Source organism: Saccoglossus kowalevskii, chromosome 9 (assembly GCF_978046115.1).
Source record: "Saccoglossus kowalevskii chromosome 9, keSacKowa6.1, whole genome shotgun sequence".
Taxonomy (NCBI): domain Eukaryota; kingdom Metazoa; phylum Hemichordata; class Enteropneusta; family Harrimaniidae; genus Saccoglossus; species Saccoglossus kowalevskii.
The window spans coordinates 13,026,101-13,047,369 of NC_140649.1; the positions used below are offsets into that span (position 1 = coordinate 13,026,101).

The window sequence follows — 21,269 nt, forward strand, 5'->3', positions numbered from 1 at the left end:
CAAGAATTTCTGAACAAAAATAGTGGCAGTGAAATGGTTAATACAATACTGTTTTCAAAAGTTGGATATATTGGCAAAATCAATGCTTTGTTCTTGCAGTATAAATAAATGACATTTTTTTTCCATATTTTGCAAAGTGCAGTAACAAACTTTATGTCAGTCTCTTGTGGCAATAATTAGGCAAATATATTGACAAGAATTTATGATTTCATACACAAAACAATATGTTGCCAATTTGGTAAAATTATGAGAGGATCTTTACATTCAATCTTTCCAAAACACTCAAATTTACACATTGGCAATCATGCTATACCATAGCACTGACTTGCATAAAAGAACCACAAAGTTTATCCCTGGCAAGACTAAACACAAATTCATTTGCACCTAATACTGCTTCTAGTCGTCATCAGATAAAATTGGAAGATGAACTTTCTGTCTAATTCTGGATTCTACATCACTATCTGATGAATCACTTGACGTATATATATCTGAGCTATTCTCGAAATCACTGTTACTAGACTCTATAACCATGAATAACAACAAAACCTGAGTTGCTGGCCTCTCTGACATTTTGTATGCATGACCAAATCTCATTTGCTTCTTCTTTGTCATGTATACCAAATTTGTCAACCAAACTAGATAAATTAATTATATCATGGTCACTTTTAACAATATTATTTATCATTGGCAATGAAATACCACTAGTTAAATCAGCACCACTGTACAATGGATTTAAATTTCCATCTGCATCATGGGCTTCATCTAAACGTTTGCTACGTAACCGTAGTAACTCACAGTGCAATTCTTGTTTGTATGGTTTAGTTATAGTCTCAGTTTCTTTCTTACTTTTCTCGATATCTTTTTTGTATTGTTCATGTATTTCAATTTCTGCCTTACATGATGCATGGACTAGATATTGTTCAGCAGAACAAAGAAAACAATTACATTTCATAGTACATATATCACAGCAATTATGCAATGCTCCACTAAAAGGAGATGGCTGCCCAGGAAAATGGGATAGCAAGGTTTCTCGCCTGCACTTTGTTGTAGATACATACAATTTCATTTCTTTACTGACACGCTTTGACATGGATTGCTTATAAACTAATAACAAACTATAGCTTTGTTTGCCATCCCTACCACATCTACCACTTTCCTGAAAGTAATCATCAATGTCATTAGATGGACCATAATTGATGACTGTATACACACCTTTGACATCTATCCCCATGCCAAATGCAATACTGGCAAACACTACTCTGACATGACCATCTTCCTTTCTAAAAGAATCCAAAACACTTTCTTTTACTATATCGGGTGTTTGTGAATGAAACATAGCATGAAGACGATTTCTGTCATCATTATATGATTCACCATGTGAATAATCATAGCCATTGTTTCCAAGTTGTTTTCGGAATAAAAGATAGAGCAAGCGACAGTACTTTAGAGATCTGCAAAATATTATTACTCTGTCAGTGTTTATACCATTAGCTAACAGGTCTTCAATCAACCATGTGAAATTCTTTGTTAAATCATTTTCAACTTTTATTACACTATATTTGATATTAGGCCTGTCTGGAGACTCTGCTACTATAATGCAATCCATCATGTTGGTTTATTCAATAATTATTTTCTGTATAGAACTTGTAGCAGTAGCTGTTAGAGCAACCATATGAATGTCTTTTGGTAGTAATGACCTCAGCTCAGATAGTCTGCCATACCATATTCTGAAAACTTTCTTGTCACCTAAACCCCTAAAATTATAAAATATACTATATCTTACACAACTTTTATTAGGTGCTGAATTTTAAAGACTAGAAATTATACTGACATAAATGTTAAATTTTATTTTGCTTGTTGGGCATATGGTGTCCTCAGAAAAGTACTAGTACATTTGTATATCCAAATTTATTTGGTTTGTGACAAGAATATTTTTTACTTGGTATCAACATGGAGGTAAAACCAGATTTTTAATAATACAGTCCAAAACGTTTTTACCTCCATGGTATCAATTATTGTATACAACGCAGCAAATAAGATTCACACACAAAATAAAAATGAAATAATAAAAAAAAAAAAAACATTTCTGCAGCTGCTGCACTATTACACATTTTCTTGTGTAATAACGCAACATGTCAAAATAATACAGTCCAAATGTTGTTTACTGTATACTAGTATACTTTTCTAGGATTATATGCTTCATCGCATGATAACGATATACATGTACTTAGTTAATACCCCTTTATATTAGGTCTACATGTGTTATTTAACTCAGGCCAGTTAGGCAAAAAATACACTGAATACCCAGGAATACTTTATTTTTACTGGAATTTTATTTTCGCTATTAGATCCAGACAAAATGCCTGAAAACTTTTTTCAGTGAAAATAAAGTATTTTACAGTACCAATAAATACTTACCACTTAGCTACACAGTGTGCTTCATCAATGAATACATCACATATCAACTCTCTGTAACATCTATTCTGAAAAAGTTCTCTAACAGATTGATTTTCCAGGACGGATTCGGGACTAGCAAAGACGACCCTCAAATTTCCATTTTTAAGTCGATCTCTTAACCCGGAAACGCCAACCTCTGACAAATATACCGCCTCAATATTTTTTCCATATAAAACCTGCACTTGGTCTTTCATCAATGTGACTAAAGGTGAGATGACAAGAGCTACTGATTTGGTACGGTTATGGAAAATATCATAGCAGAATGGTGCGAGTTGATAAACTGCAGACTTCCCGTATCCTGTAGACAGATTTACCATTACGTCATGGCCACTAAGGAAAGCACTCAATGCTTCACGTTGCCTTTGTTTCAGCTGAGCTAATGATAGTTCTTTCATACCACAAGCAATAGAATACTCTATTTTCTCGGCTGCAGCAAGTTTCTCGTCGGCCATGTTGACATTTTTTTTTCTAGCAGAAGCAAATTGAAAATGGCGGGACAGCTGTTCGTTTAAAAATTGACAGCAGTAATCGAAGTCTCATTGGCAGTTATTTATAATTATCGCCGCCTTCTCATTAAATATTCATTAGGTCTTGAGTACGAAGAAGACGGGAATAGTACCATTCTATTGGTTGCTATTTTTGTTTTGGAATGCGGGAGCCGCTTCCAGCCAGACCTCGGTCTGACGACCTCGCTTTCGCGGCTTCGCCGCGAGAGGCGCCCTTTCGTAAAACTCAGTCAGACCAGAGGTCTGGCAAGCGAGACTATATGATTCTCAGCGTGATGTTTTATATCTTGTATGAACTGTTCAATAAATGCAAATTGGAATTTAATATACACATGTATATGTACAAAGATATATTAGCCACTATCAATGTGTGAGTAAATACGACCAGTGACGGAAAAAAAATCTCGGCAAAATAAAATTTCTTGATATAACTAAAAAAAAAACCTTCCAGCTTATGATCAATGTGACTGCGGCATTGCTGAACAATAAAATCTCGGCATTTAGCCAGAATGAATACGTGTGTATGCGGCAAGACAACCAGCTCGAAATGAAGCTGAAAATAAACTTCGCTTTCCCAAGCATTTGCATCTCCATGTCAAGCCACACACCTGATCTTGCATTTATAAAAGTAAAATATCAGCATCTCGTGTCGCACTAAAGAAAGAGATATGAATACTGATTAGTAAAATCCCATCAGTTAGAGCCAAGATCTAGTGCTGATAATAATATCTAGTTCGACTTTTATTTTGTGCTACCAGGAACAAATTACTTGTTATCGGGTGTTGAAAAATACAATGTGTTCCGTTAATAACAATTGTTCATAATTTCTTACTTGATTTTATTCAAAAGTGCACAATTTTCTGATATCCGACGATTTCATGAACAAAAATAGCCAACAGCCAGAATCAAGGGGGATCCGCACAGAGGTATGAGTAAATCAAGTTCGCAGACTCATTTTCAGCCAATCAGGCGAGGCGTAACAGCGAGTATTTCCCATAACTCTGTGCGAATACCCCTTAAAAAGATAGTATTTATTGAATTTAAGCCTCCAAGTGACTGTGTTCTCCAACCAGATTTTACCGTATATAAAAATGGAATACATCCTCTGGTCTAATGTATCACGGTAGTTGAGTTTGTTAGCTGATTATCACTCGTGATAGATTTGGTCATTTCATAACAATGGTAATTATTTGTTATTTTTTCATGAACCCTTGATTTACCCGGGCAAATCTGTGAACCATTGGCCGCAATTTTTCAAACTTTGTTTCATTTATTTTGAATGTTAGAGTCACGAATATCTTCAACAACTTTTTATTTATATTTATGTAGTTGAGACCGCAAGATGCTTTCACTTTGAACATCACCGGCCATAATCCTGCTTCTTTAACATAACCACTGCCGAAGTCATCTTGTTTATACGAAGTTACATAAGTCAGCAACATTTTGAATCGTTCATATTTTATTTTAATTACTAAAAAATCTTGTCCGATTGAAGTTAACTTGGTTGAATTGCTGATGAGGTCAAGTGAAATCTATTAACATTTTTAATTTGCATATGATTTGATTTGCGCATAGTTATTGAATGCAGATACTGGGAATCCCACAGATAACAACAGTAAGTCTATATTGGGGCATGTTGTGCTGGTGGTAAAACAAATATGATTAAATTAATTATCACAAATTAGAGATATTATTCTCCCGACTTTACTGATGTAAAGTATGCTTTAATTTAAAATCCATCAGTTGCAATTTAGGTCACTACACAATTTCAATCGTCCAACTGGTTATCACATTCATTCAATTATTGTCATAAATAACAACAGTTTATTAATTAGCTAATGCCAGGAGATTACCAATTACAGTATGGTGATAATTTATTAATAATTAATTGAAATTGAACTACAATAAATGTATTCTGAGGTAATAACTATACACATGTTACTCTAGCCCTTAAAACCACTTCATAGAATGTATAGACTATAATCACACTGTCATAATACGTGGACTTGAAATCAAAGTAAATGTCGTCTAAATAGATTGCGCATTCGTGAGCTTGTACTTGGTCTCAAATATTTGATTTGAATGAATGCAATTTCACGAACATAACTAGTATATTACTTATATGATTAAAATTACAAAGGGAGACAAGAAAAACAAATGTAATATGTAAATAACGCTGCTCTAAAGATTGTCGGCGTTCTATAGGAAACAATAAAACGTTGAGCCGATGTCTACAGGAGTGTAAACATTCACAAACTTGCCTAATGTCCAGTAAAATGTCTAAACAATAATATACTACGTCTACATTGCACTAATAATGCTACTATCATTTACCTACAAAAATTACTGAGATTATTGATTTTTAGTGCTCAACACATTGACACTGACATTGCAAATTTCGTCCTTCACCGGATTCTTCAATACTGAGTGTCGTCTCTGTCTTTGTTGCTGGTGTTGGTAGTACAGTCACGTCTTCAATCGCCGGGGCTATACAGTCTGCATCATCTTCTGGAAAATATTGACAATCAAAGTTCTCCGGCCATTGAAATCCAAACCCAGCCATGACTGGAGCGCATCCTCGTCGGGTTGACTCGCACAGTGATCGACAAGGAAGTGCAGTTCTGCATGGTGGTAAATACAATAAACACAGAAATTGACGCAAGTAAGGTGAACACTCAATTTCGACTAGCGGCCAAAACTGACGCATTTCCAAACTGATTTCATCTTGGTTGGACTGGTTGAATCTGTTCGGAAGTTGGGTGCGTCTGTATGGCATATCCTGGCACATTGCCAATCTGACTCGCTCACATTTTTTTCCAGCAATGAACACACCGTAAAAGATGCATACCACGAAGATGGGCAATAAAACTCTGATTGCAGTCATGGCTATAAAACAACATGACATAAGTGAGTGAACATTACAGAATGAGTTTACATAGCAAGGTCATGACAAATATGGTTGGTTAAGACCTAGAGCCTCATGAATATTCATCAACTGGTGATAATAATATTGCATAAATATATACATAAAATTCATCTGTAAAACCAACCACGTTTATGGATAGAAACTATAGCACTATATGTTTGTTACTTATGAGTAATATTCCAGATCGCATACATTTCCGATGCACATTCTATCGTTTGGGTTAGTATCATAACTAATACCATTATGCAGTTCCCAACTCTTAATTACTGAACATTCGAACACTGATAATATAAATCAATAATATTTCTAATTCAACGTATTATATAGTGTGATATGTGTGTTGTTATGAGTTTACTCGTATTACATTGCCATAAATGCGTGCTTTCACTCTACACTAGCACGATTGTGTGCATGCATATTACAATGCTACCATTGAATAAAACACTAGCACTACATTAATCACAATAGGGCATATTGATATTAATTATTATTATGATCACAATGGTAACGCTTCAAACATGTTAAACGAGAGACACACAGATATACAACTCAATGTCAGATTAGAGAGAACAGCGATCTTAAAAAAAAACACACTACATCTATTGAATTTTACCAGAACGTATTGTTTTGATAGTGACTAACTTCATTTCATCTTTTAAACATTTTCAATGCTGCGTAATAAAATACAATTTAATAACGCCTGATATCTAACATATGTGACAGTTCGAGGAGTATTTGTTATAAAGTAGTAGTAAAATGTATTCTTACCTGAATTGCTCAAAAATTCCCAATACTCGGTCGTGTGCAGTTAAAAATAAACTGCCTAGAAAACCATTTCCAGGTCTATTTTATACATTGGGCTAATTACCATATTTATTGATAATTATTAAAAAACAATTTCCTATTTTATAATTGTCGTCACAAAAGAAAAAAAAACTGGAATACAATTAACTTTTCATACAATAAAACTAAATGGTTTGCATTTGAGTGACATTCGAAATCGACACCACTCAAGGACATGGAAGTATGTCGCTTTAGCTTAAGAATTGATATTGTTCAACAGTGTACTAAGTTTGACTTTATACAAAAAAAATTCTGGTCAGAAACATTTCGCATTGAGATGATCCAGTACTTACATTTCATTGGTTCGGGTTTCAATATATAGAAGAGTAAGTCAAGTAACTCACTAATTTATTTAGGTAAATAGGTCAATATTATGATGTTCCCTTCCCACGGGGTTGAGTGTGGGTGGACGGCTATTTGCATGTTAGTTGTTGGAGTAACCAGAACTAATCTCACACAACACCAGTGACCTAATATTACCCGTCTTCTCATTATTGCATTTGTATTGGCATAATTACTACTCATGTTTGGTACATTGCTCGAGTAATTCAGAGGGTGGAGCTTTGTTTGCCCATAGCAATAGCGCCATTTTCTAGGTTGTACCTGGAATGATAGCAAGGAAGAATGAAAATGATTCTAGGAAATGTTTTTATGAAGGCTTTATTAATGACCGTTCACACGTAGTCTACAACAGAAGCATATAGGTTCCTCTCCACATGCATGCATATCTAGCCGTATCTCACACATGCTTTGACCGATTATGTTCAAACTACAAAAATACATCGGACATCATATCAGGCAAATGCACGTTCATTTTCGACACAATCAAATTCAAATGGGCTTACTGAAGTTCATCTTTTTCAACTCAATCCGGCCAGTCCATACCTGCCGTGTTTTGGGTTCCGTTCGTCGTCATTTCTCAAAGACGCATGGAAAGACAAGTCATTATGGGAGACATGTGCACATCGATTTGTTTTTGATTTGGTTGACTGTGATCAACTGACTGCCATTTTCGTCCAAGAAAACACCAACATTCAACATTTGGACATGTCATCAACCGTTTCTTGGACATGCCTTCCCCAATTTCATTCAAACTTCGAATCGACATCAGTCATAGTATATTACTGATGTACGTCATTTTTTTGGTGATGCAATTCAAAATGGCGGACTGGTGGCCCTTTTGTGAGTGTTATGCTCATTTTACAAAGATGATTGTACAGATTTGGGTTAAATTTGGTACGAAGGCAAGATATCGCTTTGTTTTATTTTGTTGACCAACTGACAGACAATAAATGTCTTAAAAATCAACATATGGACATGTCATTTGAAGTTTCTGGAGCATGCATTGAGCAATTTCATTCAAACTTAGTCTTTATACCTGTTTCATGCACATTTGTAGTTAATATGCTAATCACTATTCCAATACATTGTATTCAAACATAAACTGACTGCTTTTCATTGTTTGACAAAGTCACATGACGGGAGCTATGTCATTGACAATGACTTGTTATTCATATTTTGGCACATACTTGTTTATGTTAGTTTGTCGCTGATCAGATCAAAGTTGGCCGAATGGCAAAACAGGATTTGTCAGTTTTCTTCAAATTTGAACCCAAACATTATGCATGTCCATGATGACATTTTTAGCTCCTGTTTGTGAAACTGAGCTTATATGGTTCCGGTGTCTGTGGCGCTGTGATTAAAATTTGTTCCACTGATAACTCAAGATCCTCAAGATTTCAATTCAAATGAAATTAGGCACACAGCTAATATATGACGAGTAGATGTGCTGATTAGATTTTCATTCCATGCATGACAATTAGCTAATTATTGCATTAATTAATTTATAACAAATATTTGACTTTGGTGAGTGGCTTAAACTGCATATTGTGTATAACGTATTCTGTCATAAAAATACTGGTAATATTTCATTGGAAGTTCTGAATATTTGCGAGTTTTAGTATATAAAGATTTAATATGTCGTGATACAGCGACTAAAAACATCAAATGTATGTGGTTTTATCAGTGTGGCGAGTACACATGCCCAGTTACAAGAGTGGTGCAGCCATTTTTTCAGTTTGTCGGAAAAACAGGACCCTTTCTGATTTTTATAAATGCAAGTTCAATTTATCTTTGTGCATCATATTCATCCATAGACAAAGCCAGGCAGAATCGAAATCGAAGGCAGAATCCCGTATAACTTTCTGCTAATCTTGATCAATACTATTGGGTTCAAAAATTATTTACGATCAGTCAAATTATAGTGATCATGGTTGGCGTTCCATCCATTACTGACCTTCACTGCTATCGTGACACACGAGCAAAGAAAAGGAAAGCTGAATCCCCCTGCGTCTAGCAAACACCCAACACAACGGCAAGGAAGTTTGTCAGTTGTATTCAAGTTATAAAAATCTGTTTTACGCATTATGGCTACACAACGTAACAGAAAGTCTTTCCGTGTGATCGAAATTGTAAGCAATGTATTTGCACACGACTCTCAGTGTCTCAGTGAGGTTCATTAATGGTTCTCACAACTACCTACAAGGCATATCTGGACAATTTTTATTTCTGAAAAGTTAACACATTGGCACCCAATTTTGAGATTTCAACCAATACAACTGAAAGTTTAGATATACATAGTACTGAATGGGGACGTCTAGTACAAATATTTCCTGCTGCAGTTTCCGCCATATCGCATTTAAAAACTTATCCATCATAACCCAACATTAATTCAACTCTATTAAATTTTGCAGCAAAACGAAAAACGACTGACAGAGCTTTGGATGAATGCAATATTGCTAATGCAGCCTTTAAACATTGTTGCAATAAAAACCGTATTGCCAAACTGTAACTGGTGATGTTATCAAGGAGTGGCAAAAGAAACTGCATTCTGCACAAACAAGAAATCGCCTGCTTGACCTGTACAATTTGACATCGTGTACCCACAACAAATGCAACATATTTTTAATAGAGGGAATAATTGTTTGCAGGTAAGTTTCTCTGACACACACATGACGATTTCTTGTGCCCATTTGAAAACTGATTATTGAAATTTAAAGCAGCAAGTAAACATATTCATTTGTATTCACAGTACTGATTTGTGTACACTGTTAGGAATTCCATTAAGGACTTATCATCGGTATAAAGAAGAAATACGTAAAGGTTATGTATGAATAGAAGGTCTGCCAAATGTCGTTCATGGTGAAAGAGGTAGTATATAACATTACCAAGAATATTGTCAATTGGGGGTTATAATGTACATTGATTTCTATAATTTAATTCAGAACAGAACTACATTATAGCGATGAATGTACATTATATCTCCTCCATTGACACCACACAGTGAAAATACGAGATAAGAAAGTAAATTTATATTAAGGCTATACTACAATTGACTCATTGCTATGTCGAATATTCATTTGTTGCGCTGTAACCTGGTTATTTCATTTTGTTATGTTTTTGTGTGCGTGTCAAATTTTAGGATGGCTTGCCTAGAGCACACATAGGATATTTTATTAACAAATATGGCGATAAAACACCTGATAGTGAAAAGACAATGTTACCAGTGTGTTCAACAATTTAAATATGCTTTTAAAAAATACTAAATATTATATCCCGACATGGACATTGTTGGCGATAAAAGATTTTACGCTATTTGGGCTGAGGAGTGCAAAGGCTTAATATCATTCCAAAGGTACGTATTTTATATGGTGTTAATAAACTAAACCAGAAGCGGTGTTAATTTATACACCTGCATGCGTGCGCGTATCTTAGTCTTAAACTGTGGTACATATACATGTATAATTCGAGCAATATAATGTATCAAATGGGGATACCTAAGTTTACGTATGTCTGCTTTTTGTATTACGCAATACACAGTTTGGCCTCTACTAAATTCAAATTGATTAATGTGACCAATTCAATTAAATGACTGTTTTCAATTATCTATAGGTGTGTAGAATGACGAAGTGTGATGAATGTACGGCATTAAAAGACACCTCAGCGAAATGAAGAAGTCAGGGAAACTCTTCTTGCCCAAAAAAACGGATCATCTTAGAACGTCTTCGTAAGTAATTACATTTGTTTCTTTGTCTTATTTGTTGATTATAGTTTTATAGTATATAGATTATGTTCTTTTCATTTATGTTCCTAATATAGGTCCGAAGTTTATGAAATGTTTTAATGACTCTCATGAATGAATCATTTCCATTATGGCCGTTGGAAATAACATTAATTACTGAATGTCATTCATTAATCAAACCGTTTAAAAATCAATCACGTGATGATAGTTAAAGACACTAAAATGTATTTTAATAATGTACATGTATTATTTTGGTTTGTATTATTTAGATCACTGCGGCAGGGATATGGTCACCGTCGGGCAGAGGCTGCAAGAAACCCCCAAAAAGTTATTAAATATTATTTTCGACAGTATGGACAACAAAAAAACAAATGTGCCACACTTCAAATTTTGGGATGATCCAAAGGTAATAAATGATCTTCCATACGATGTTAAAGCAGAGGGGTTGTCACCTGCGCACGTGCGGTAATTGAGTTTCAATCGATGATAACAACACACGCTAAAAACGCAATGGCTCGTGGGTAGAACTTTGTTTGTAAACAACGAAACGCCATGGCTGTCTTCCGCATGCGCAGGTGACGACCCTCCCCGATTTAACATATAGTTAGTTGTATATACGAATGTACTTTGAATTTAAAAACAAAACGAAAGTCACGTATCTTTCAATTTTACGGACATTATATTGCCTATGTCATGTTTAGGTTGGCTAAGATATTACATTTCTTTTCCTAAACAAGGTTATTTTCTCGACATTCAGACAAATAATAGTCGTTGCGTGTTTTAGCAGCTAGTTAAGGTCACGAACTGAGCAAAACCACCTAACATTATTACATTACTGCTTTTTAAAATATTTAACATACACCATGTTGTACTTGCAGGGTGTTGAAAACAAGTTATTGACACATGATGGCGGTGCTTTGTGTCAATGGGGTATTTTTTGGATTTATTGATTCAAACGATATACCGCACAACTCTCAAACTACATGCTGACTTGTATATATAATGTGTTTCAAGCTGATGATATATCGTTATCTGAAACACAACTATTTATTAATAAACAATTCCAATCAGATTAGCTTGTGGCAGCGGAGAATGAGACGCGTAAAGAACTAACAGGCCACAAGCATAAATCTATTCCCGGAATCTATTCCAATCTAACACAACCGCTGCTAACCAGAAAATACACTCTCTGTAGTTATGCATGCGTGATAATTATTAACCAATCAAATTTAAGAATGTAGATCAATCCGTGCGCGCGTTCGCGCCCTGCTACGAAACACAGCATCAGTGACGAGCCGTTTTGCCAACGCAGTATCGACCATTCACACTCCGTTACTATCGATCAAACAAACTTCGTCTTGTAATGATATTTCAAGTCGAGTGATAGCCGACTAAACAAGTTTAGTAGATCAGACCGGGGCAACAGGGTCAACGGCAAAAAAAAAAAAAAAAAAAAAAACGACCAAGGACGGTGTTGGTGACCACCGAACTCGGCCAGAATTCTACTCGGCCAGTGACCGATCACGGCCAGTGACCGTACTCAGCCAGCATATGTGTTAATGGGTTTGTCAAAGGGTGTCGATTTCAGTGACGCAACAGTAAAATGTTTACAATACACTTTCGTTATTGTCTTCCGATATGCCAGACATCGTTCACAAGTACCGAAATTGTTCACGTTCGAAAGGCCGACATGGAATAGACAGCAAGTGAACGTAGGTATACACAAATATTGTGCTTGTCCCAACATTGGTGTTTTTTTCCTGTCCAATTGATTCCTTACATACGCCGTTTCCAATACACCGCAATGGGTGCAAATTACTTCGAAGTCGGGGTGCTGCACAATACAAGCGCTATTTTCATTTTCGAATAACCTCTCACTCCAATATTCTGTGCTTCTACAACAGATGCGTTCAGTAGCCTTCAAGGAAGGTTCATTTACAGGACACCAAGCACAAGAACACCAAACAGTTTTCCTCTTCATACCCCGAACAATCTCCACCATCGGTATTGGTGAATGCAAATCCAGTCACGTGCTATTTTGCGATCGAAATCGAGGCTAGTGAGTTTAGCAACCAGGGTTGCCCGGGATTTTCTAAATGTAAACATTGACAGCTTCAAGACTGATGTTTTAATGGTAAGAAATTGATTTATTTCGTTTTGCTTATGTATTTGTTTTACTGAGTGTGTGCAATTACAACTTATTATCAAGCATTGTTTCCGTGAAGTGACGCCCGGTGGCGCAAGTTGGCAAAAGTATACGAGATGAACGTTCACGTATGATGTATGGACGTGATGTACTGACGGACATATCATTTTTTCAAAAATGTGTAAATGAGAATAATATAGTTAATTTTTTCAGAGCTTCAATTTAAAATTCAGAAAAGGTTGTGTATAAAATTTTATTTTATGCTTGTAGACCTAGCAACAAATATGGCCTTGGACCTGAAAATGATATTCCAGGTGCGTCATTGAATGGTAGGAACCCTGCAAGGCTTTGCAACGATGAATTGAGGTTTTGGTTGCTGTGTCGTGGGGACCGACCAAAACAGAGCTTGTTGCTCGGTAAGTTCTGGAAATATTTGTAATTTGTAGAATGTGATGTTATTAACTGCATTACCTTTGCTAAATATTCGTATTACACACATCTGTACTATTATTTCATTATCCATTAAATATAATATATCCAGTAAACCATAAGTTGTCTTTAGGACAAAATTCATTTTTTAAATTTAATGTATTTCTTTACCTCTCTGTTTCAAGAAACAAAGCATTAAACAATTGAATTGTTTGATTTTTTAACAGGGTAATTCACTTCATGGTAAATAAATTTGACAAAAAGATTGTGGATCAAGACCTAAATAATGTGTACACTAAGCAGAAAATTGGACAAACTGATCAACCTCAACCTCAACGACTGCTGCAGTTTCTTACCCTCAGACTGGATGGGGTACATCTCTTGAAAACCTACCCCTTTTCTCTTGTGCACAGATGGATGTAAAAGTTGCCACTGGGGGTAAGACCTTGCATAAAGAAAAAAAAGACCAAGCAGAACCAACAGCTTTTCAGCGTGGGAACATTTTCAATCACGACAAATATTTATTTGATATTGTTTCTGGACTTCATTTTTTGTTTAAAACTAAGTGTAGTCCTAGTTATAGTAAATCCAAGAAGCCACATCAATTACTCTTTGTTTACATTTAATTACAGGGGAAGTGGTACATGGTACATGTGTAGCTGGTAAATCAGGTCATTGTAATCATTTGATTGGTCTTATGTGTCGTATATGTGAATATTCTTTGTATAATTTTAAGAACACCACTGATGATTCAAATAATTATTCTTATGATTTACCAATAACATCTAAGCTGCAAAGATGGAACAGACGAAGAACTGATGGTATTGATCTTCAGCCGTCTATGGAAGTATATGTGAAAAAGTTAAAGGTTGGTAGTAACTGCAGTGATAATTCAGTCCATTGTACAAAGCAGTAAAGGGTGATATCATACATGTCAACAATGAGATTACACTTAAATCCAAATGTACAGAGAGAAATCCAAATCCAAAAATGGGTGGTGCTACTTTGGTAACACCTTTAGGTGATAATACTGATATGTGTGATACTAGAGTTGGGGAAATGCCACGAGGCTCAGTTGTAAGTTATCAACTTGCTTTTACCGAGGCAAATTTTTCTGCAGACACATCAGTTGATACTCTTGCAAGAATTCATGCTTACACGTTCACTCCTTTAAATTTTTTAAAATTTCCTTTATCAAATATTTCGATGAACTCTTCTAATGACTTAAAACAATTGCTCTTATCCCTTGAAGTTGATGAGCCAACTGCCTCAAACATAGAGGCTAATACACGACAACAAGCAGATTGCAGTGAGTGGTGGAAGCACCACAAACCAAGGTTAACTGCATCTACATTTTATGATATTTGTAATCGTCAACATAATTTTGATACAGAGATTGTATAAGCCATTTTTTTTCAAGTCTACATATACAGAACATGGACACACATTTGAAAATAGAGCTGTACAAATGCATAGTCTCAATTAAGATATATATATCAGTTTTTAAGTGTGAATCAGTTGTTAGCCACCTTGCTGCCACCCCTGATGGAAAGGTCATCGACAAAGGTGTACAGCCTGCATTTGGAATTTGTGAGGTCAAATGTCCAGAAACAAAGAAAAACATCACTCCTTTGGATGCATGTTTTGATCCAAAGTTCTGTTGTGAGAATATTGGTAATAAACCAAAACTAAAATGGTTACATAGGTATTTTTACCAAGTTCAGGGTCAAATAAACGTAACTGATGCCAAATGGTGTGATTTTATTGTATACACACACAAGGGACTCGGGGCTTCAAATATAATTCTTTCAACACTCTTTTTGGCATGACATGATGTGCAAACTATCATTATTTTTCAATAATTACTATGGGCCTTGTGTAATTAATGATAACAAAATACATCCTTCCAGTGACTGAAACAACTGCTGCAATGCAAATATGTTCAATTCTGCCACCAAAATGGTTTACAAACCCAGCTGCTAAATTAGTATTGCTTGTTTATTAAATGTATATAGTTGGCCTGCTTGGAATTTGAACATTAGAAAGTCAGAGGTTGATTTAAATTGATAAATTATTCAAAAAGAGTGTTTTCTGATAGTCATACCAAGGCATATTTAATTCAAGTGTAAAATTTTCTACAACATGTTTTGTATTTTATTACAATATTATCTAAAGAAATTTTATTACAAATACTTTTATTATATTAATACAAACAAATATATAGTATCATGCACTGCCATACACTTTTCATATATTTATTTTTAACTATATGTAATATGTACTTTCAATTTTCATATACTATGTAAGAATATTTAATAACTTATTACTAGAAGTATTGTACATGTCAAGTTAAAAGCTTGTGTATTTTTATTCTATTTACTTTATTGCACTATAAAAATGTAGTCATGACTGCACAGTGACTGGTTGTACCCAAAGAGAAAATAATGTGCACCACTTTGCAAAACTATGGCATGTAACATTTAACAAATTATACTGACATATAATAATAATTAAACTTATTTCTATGCACTAATAATAGGGTCATGGAAATTACACAATAATGCACATACTGTATATATTTGGTTCACACTACCAAACATACACAATGGAAACAATCTATCCCAAATATGAAATTTTTTAACTTTTTTTAATTTTTGCCCTTTCTACATGAATTCTCTCTGGTGCAATTTCTTGAGTTTCAGTGATCTCATCTGCCCCTAGTTGCCCCCTCTTTTCTAGAAATGGTGGAATATTGAGTGAGACCCCCTTCTCAGCAAGTATATCAGATATTGCCATCACAGAGTCACCAACACATAACAAGAAAGAATGCATCAAGAGGCTCCAATTCCCTTGGTCTTCCCAACTTATTATAATAATTGTTGTTGTTGTTGTCATTGTGACCACATAAATCATATTGCAATCCACGTGTTTGATTACTACGCTTCCAATAAATAAAATTTTCTGCATTCTCTCCTGTATCTAAAAATTCAAATAAATTTTAAAACAAAGAAGTACATGGAAACCCAGTATAAAATTGTAAACTCTTATCTGAATTTAAAAATCTTCTTACACTAAACTCATTCTGTCTGCATATGTTTCTAAAGTTCCTAATTAACTATTTAAACTCTTAATTTCATTTTTAAGTATTTGATTTATATTCATAACGTTCATTTTTTATTTTTTAAGCTCCTTGACTTCATATTGTACTATTTTTACTTCTTCGAGTTGTCTTATTTTGTCAAGTCATTCTTTTTCACATTTTTCAATATTTTCACCAGTTTCGTTGATAGTGGTTGTTTTGGTAACTGCAACGTCGTTTTGACTACCGATACGTTTGCGTGCTTCATCCCTTGGATTTATTCTAGGTGTCTTTGATCCAGTCCACTTAAAAGATGATGGCACTGCATTATGTACTAAAATCTTCTCTTCTTGGCGGGGGATACTCAAAGTCTTTTTTCTGTGAAATGCTGGGAGCATATTTCCGTTGAACTGTTCATTTTAAAGTTCTTGCCGGGATCTCTTTTTATTGCGTAGATCCATTGCTTTAAAATATTTTTATTTTTAGGGAAACTAAAAAATGTAACGTTATGTCCATCAACCAAACGGTACCCTATACCTTCACAGCACGGTACACAGCAAACTGTGGGCATGTTCTACCCAAATATGCACTGCAATATAAATACAAATGTTGTAGTTAAACATAGAAATAATCAACAGCGTATTAGTAACTCCATGTATATCGTGTTATACATGGGTAAGCGTACAAGGACGATGTGAGGCCGGTGATATCACTTTGTAATATAAATCAAGCCATGGAATCATTTTTTATGCGTAATGGGCTGCAGGGATTAAACTAAATGGATGGTTGTAACGCGGACCTAAGATCTGTGTGTGTAACTAAGTTAACTACTTGGGAGTCGTGGCAGATGACCGACTTTCTAGCATTTTGACAACGAAAACCATTGCCCATAGAAAGACAAAGGCATTAACAGTAAACAAATAATAATCTTAACCGTTTTTGTGAAAACTATCAGCAAAATACAGCGGCTTCCGGAAAAAATGCGAAAAGAGACCTCCAGGTACTTTAACTATAAAACTTTCAAAGTACCCAAGGTGGTAATGAGTCTTTACTAGACTCGTCACATTCGACAATGTACAACACACACTTACATAAGGTAAGTTTCATGCCAGGTTCGGCCACGTAGATTAAAAAAAGAACGGGCCCGTACGTACACCTAAAAAGTTTGCGAAATTGACAAATGACTAGCCAGCGAGTCAACAGCGTCGCCATCTTGGCGGTATCTGATTGGCCCTGGCCGTAAACGTGCATTAGATGCAGCAGTTGCACCTCCTGCCCGCAAAGAATGAATGCCAAATCTAAAGCATCATCACCATGCACTGCCCAAGACGTTTGACAATCGTCTCCTTCGCTCTGGTGTAACATAACGGCACACAACTCAATCGAGTCTAGAAATAACGACTGTATTACCCCTGTTTGCACTGCTCAGCTTTAACTGAGAAAATAAAAAAGGACTTGTGGTTTTCCTAAATAACATAGCAAAATAAAAACTCAAATTAACTTCAAATTAACAAAAGCGACTTCAAAATATTTCCGCAGATACAGAGTCTTATGCTATATATGCTGGGATAGACTGTCAGTGAAAAGATGGATGGTTGGATAACTGTAACCAGCTGTAATAGGTAATTGTGTAAACATGACTGTTGGAGACTAAGCAAACATTCAAACAAATAAGAAATAAAATACAAAAGTGACCCTTCCTTGCCGATAATAGTGTTTCCATTATTGATGTACGCGAAGTTCTTGATTGTGAATCGCGCAGCGAAAATACTACGGTAACAAAGTAATACTTCGTCAGCCTAATAGGACGTCGTCCAGGCTCAGACCTGAAACAAAAAACACTCTGTTAATAACTCTTACATCATGGCTTCTCATGCCAAAACGTTTTCAGCAAAACAAATGTGGAACGCCACCGGATAGAAATTGAAAGTTTCATTAAATACGCCATGGTCGCATACAAGTATTAATCTTACCATTCGTTCCACTTAATTGCATATATATTGTCAGCTGGGCATATCACTGTCCGAAAGAGGCCGACTGCCACATGGGAATGAATAATGTGCCACAAGCTTGGTCTCATCTCAACTTCGCATATACCTTGTTCATTAATTTTGTAAAGCCATTTTTGAGTGCTTGTTTCCCATCCCAACTTTGGGAAAGAACATCAATTGTCTCAGTATTGGGACATTTTCAGCTAGGGTTGAACCTCGCATAATGTACTAATGCTGTCAAAAGCATCCTTATCCACTGAAATGTAGATCTCGGATCATCCAGCTTCTGGGCAGCATCACTACTGATGCTCCAGTCGTAATTTACTGTTGCTGTCAAACGCGACCCCATTCACTGAAATGTAGATCTCACATAGCTTTAAGCTCCTGGAAAAGCATAAATATTGATGATCTTGTCGTCGTTGACTGTTGCTGTCAAAAGCAACCCCCATCCACTGAAATGTAGAACTCACAGAGGATCAAGCTCCTGGACAGCATCACTACTGTTGCTCCAGTCGCAATTTACTGTTGCTGTCAAAAAAGCAAACATATCCACTGAAATGTGGATCCCACAGGGCATCAAGCTCCTGGAAGGCATCAAAACTGAATACTACAACATGTTTACTAAGCCCATCGGCTAGAACATTCTGCCCCAGGGGCGCACACCTTGGGCATACCAGCGTATATGCATAAATCAAATTGCATAACACTATATCCCGTAACTCGGGCACTCTACTTTCGACTCTCGCAATCTTCGCCACAATCTAGTTATTTGTGCACACTTGCACGTTTAAGCCTTCAAAACTTTCACTGTTTCATAATAACATATGGTGAACTGCAAAGAGTTCCTTCCAGGTTGAACTTCCAACATGTCCTTATAGAGACCACTTACCTTCTTGGTCAATATACCTGCCATAGCCAATTGAGGACGTGCCAGTATAAAAAACACACACGGTGTATGAAAAAACACCTTCAAAGTATTTACTGTTACATACAATCCTCACTACTTCCTGGTTATCCGCATATCCACTGAAATGTGGATCCCACAGGGCACCAAAGCTCCTGGAAAGCATCATTACTGATACTCCTTCCGTAATTTACTGTTGCTGTCAAAAAGCAAACATATCCACTGAAATGTGGATCCCACAGGCCGTCAAGCTCATTGAAAGCATCAAAACCAAATACTACAATCGTTGTAAACAACATGTTTACTAAGCCCATTGGCTAGAGCATTCTGCCCCAGAGGCGCACACCTTGGGCATAGCAGCGTATATGCTATCGCATAAATCAAATTGCATAACGCTATATCCTGTAACTCAGGTACTCTACTTTAGACTCTCGCCATCTTCGCCACGATCTAGTTATTTGTGCGCAATTGCACGTTTAAGCCTTCAAAACTTTTACTGTTTCATAATAATATACGGTGAACTGCAACAAGTTTCTTCTAGGTTGAACTTCCAACGTGTCCTTATAGAGACCACTTACCTTCTAGTTATTTGTGCACAATTGCACGTTTAAGCCTTCAAAACTTGACTGTCTCATAATAATATACGGTGAACTGCAACGAGTTTCTTCTGGGTTGAACTTCCAACATGTCCTTATAGAGACCACTTACCTTCTAGTTATTTGTGCACAATTGCACGTTTAAGCCTTCAAAACTTGACTGTCTCATAATAATATACGGTGAACTGCAACAAGTTCCTTCTAGGTTGAACTTCCAACGTGTCCTTATAGAGACCACTTACCTTCTTGATCAATACATCTGCCATAGCCGAGGACGTGTCAGTATAAAAACACACAAGGTGTATGACCTTCTAAGTATTTACTGTTACATGCAATCCTCACCACTATTTATCTGCTCAAATTTTTCCTAATAACAAACAGTGAGCTTCAACCAGTGCTCGCCAGGTTGAACATTCAACAATGCTATACAGAACGCTTACCACATACACTCTTACCTTCTTGTTTAACATTATAAACCACTATGGCCGTCATGTACGGAAGCATGGCGTAGTCCCATTCATGCGCATTAAATTCCAAACTCGCTTATCTAACATGATGAAAACAGGCACAAATATACCTATTGTGGAATTACAGTGTTTTACTGATTCCTTCAAACATGAACGGTTTGAAATAGCTCTAGATTTAAATAAATCGTTACCAGCTTTGATTTCATCGATACGTTGATGCAAGCTCACCAAAAACCAAGTCACACACATGCAACTGACCAACAACTTACCTTCGCTTTGGTATTTTTGTGAATAAACATGGCGCGATGGAAATGCCAAATTCTGAAGTAAAACGCCTTGGATACACAATACCTATGACCGTAACTAGAATTTTGGGAGAATCCAAAATAGCCCTGATTTTTCCACTTGAACGAATAATTGTCAAGCGAGAGACGTGTCTTAACAACGAACGTTGAATTTGAACAAGAAAAAAAAAAATAACGTTCCTACAATCTAACACCAGTCAACGTTTACCTGCCTTATTATATCGACAATCAACTAATAACGTGGGAGAATACATATTTCTTCAGTACTCCAAGATCAAATTTATCAATTTCGGTTGACGCAAATACATACCGTGGAGAAGTAGCCATAATCGGCATACACGTCCAACACTTTAGACCAAGTGGTTGTCACTTTACAAACAAATTACCAAACTCTAAACCTGCTCACAAGAGTCCCTGGCAAAGGGACGCAAATTTCAAAATAGTAAGTCAGCCAAATAGTGGAGTGACTGTAATACCACTCACATCGTACAATGCATACAGGATTTTTTTTTTTTTTTTTTTTTTTGCCGCGACAATTG

General features: G+C 35.9%; 1 protein-coding gene across 1 annotated transcript; it reads right to left on the reverse strand.

Annotated features, from left to right (window-relative positions):
- Positions 1-5,325: 5,325 nt before the first annotated feature.
- LOC100371000 (frizzled-5-like) lies at positions 5,326-5,847 on the reverse strand. Its single transcript, XM_002733530.4, has one exon. It carries the CDS (start codon positions 5,845-5,847, stop codon positions 5,326-5,328), a length of 522 nt encoding a protein of 173 aa, XP_002733576.2.
- Positions 5,848-21,269: the final 15,422 nt, after the last annotated feature.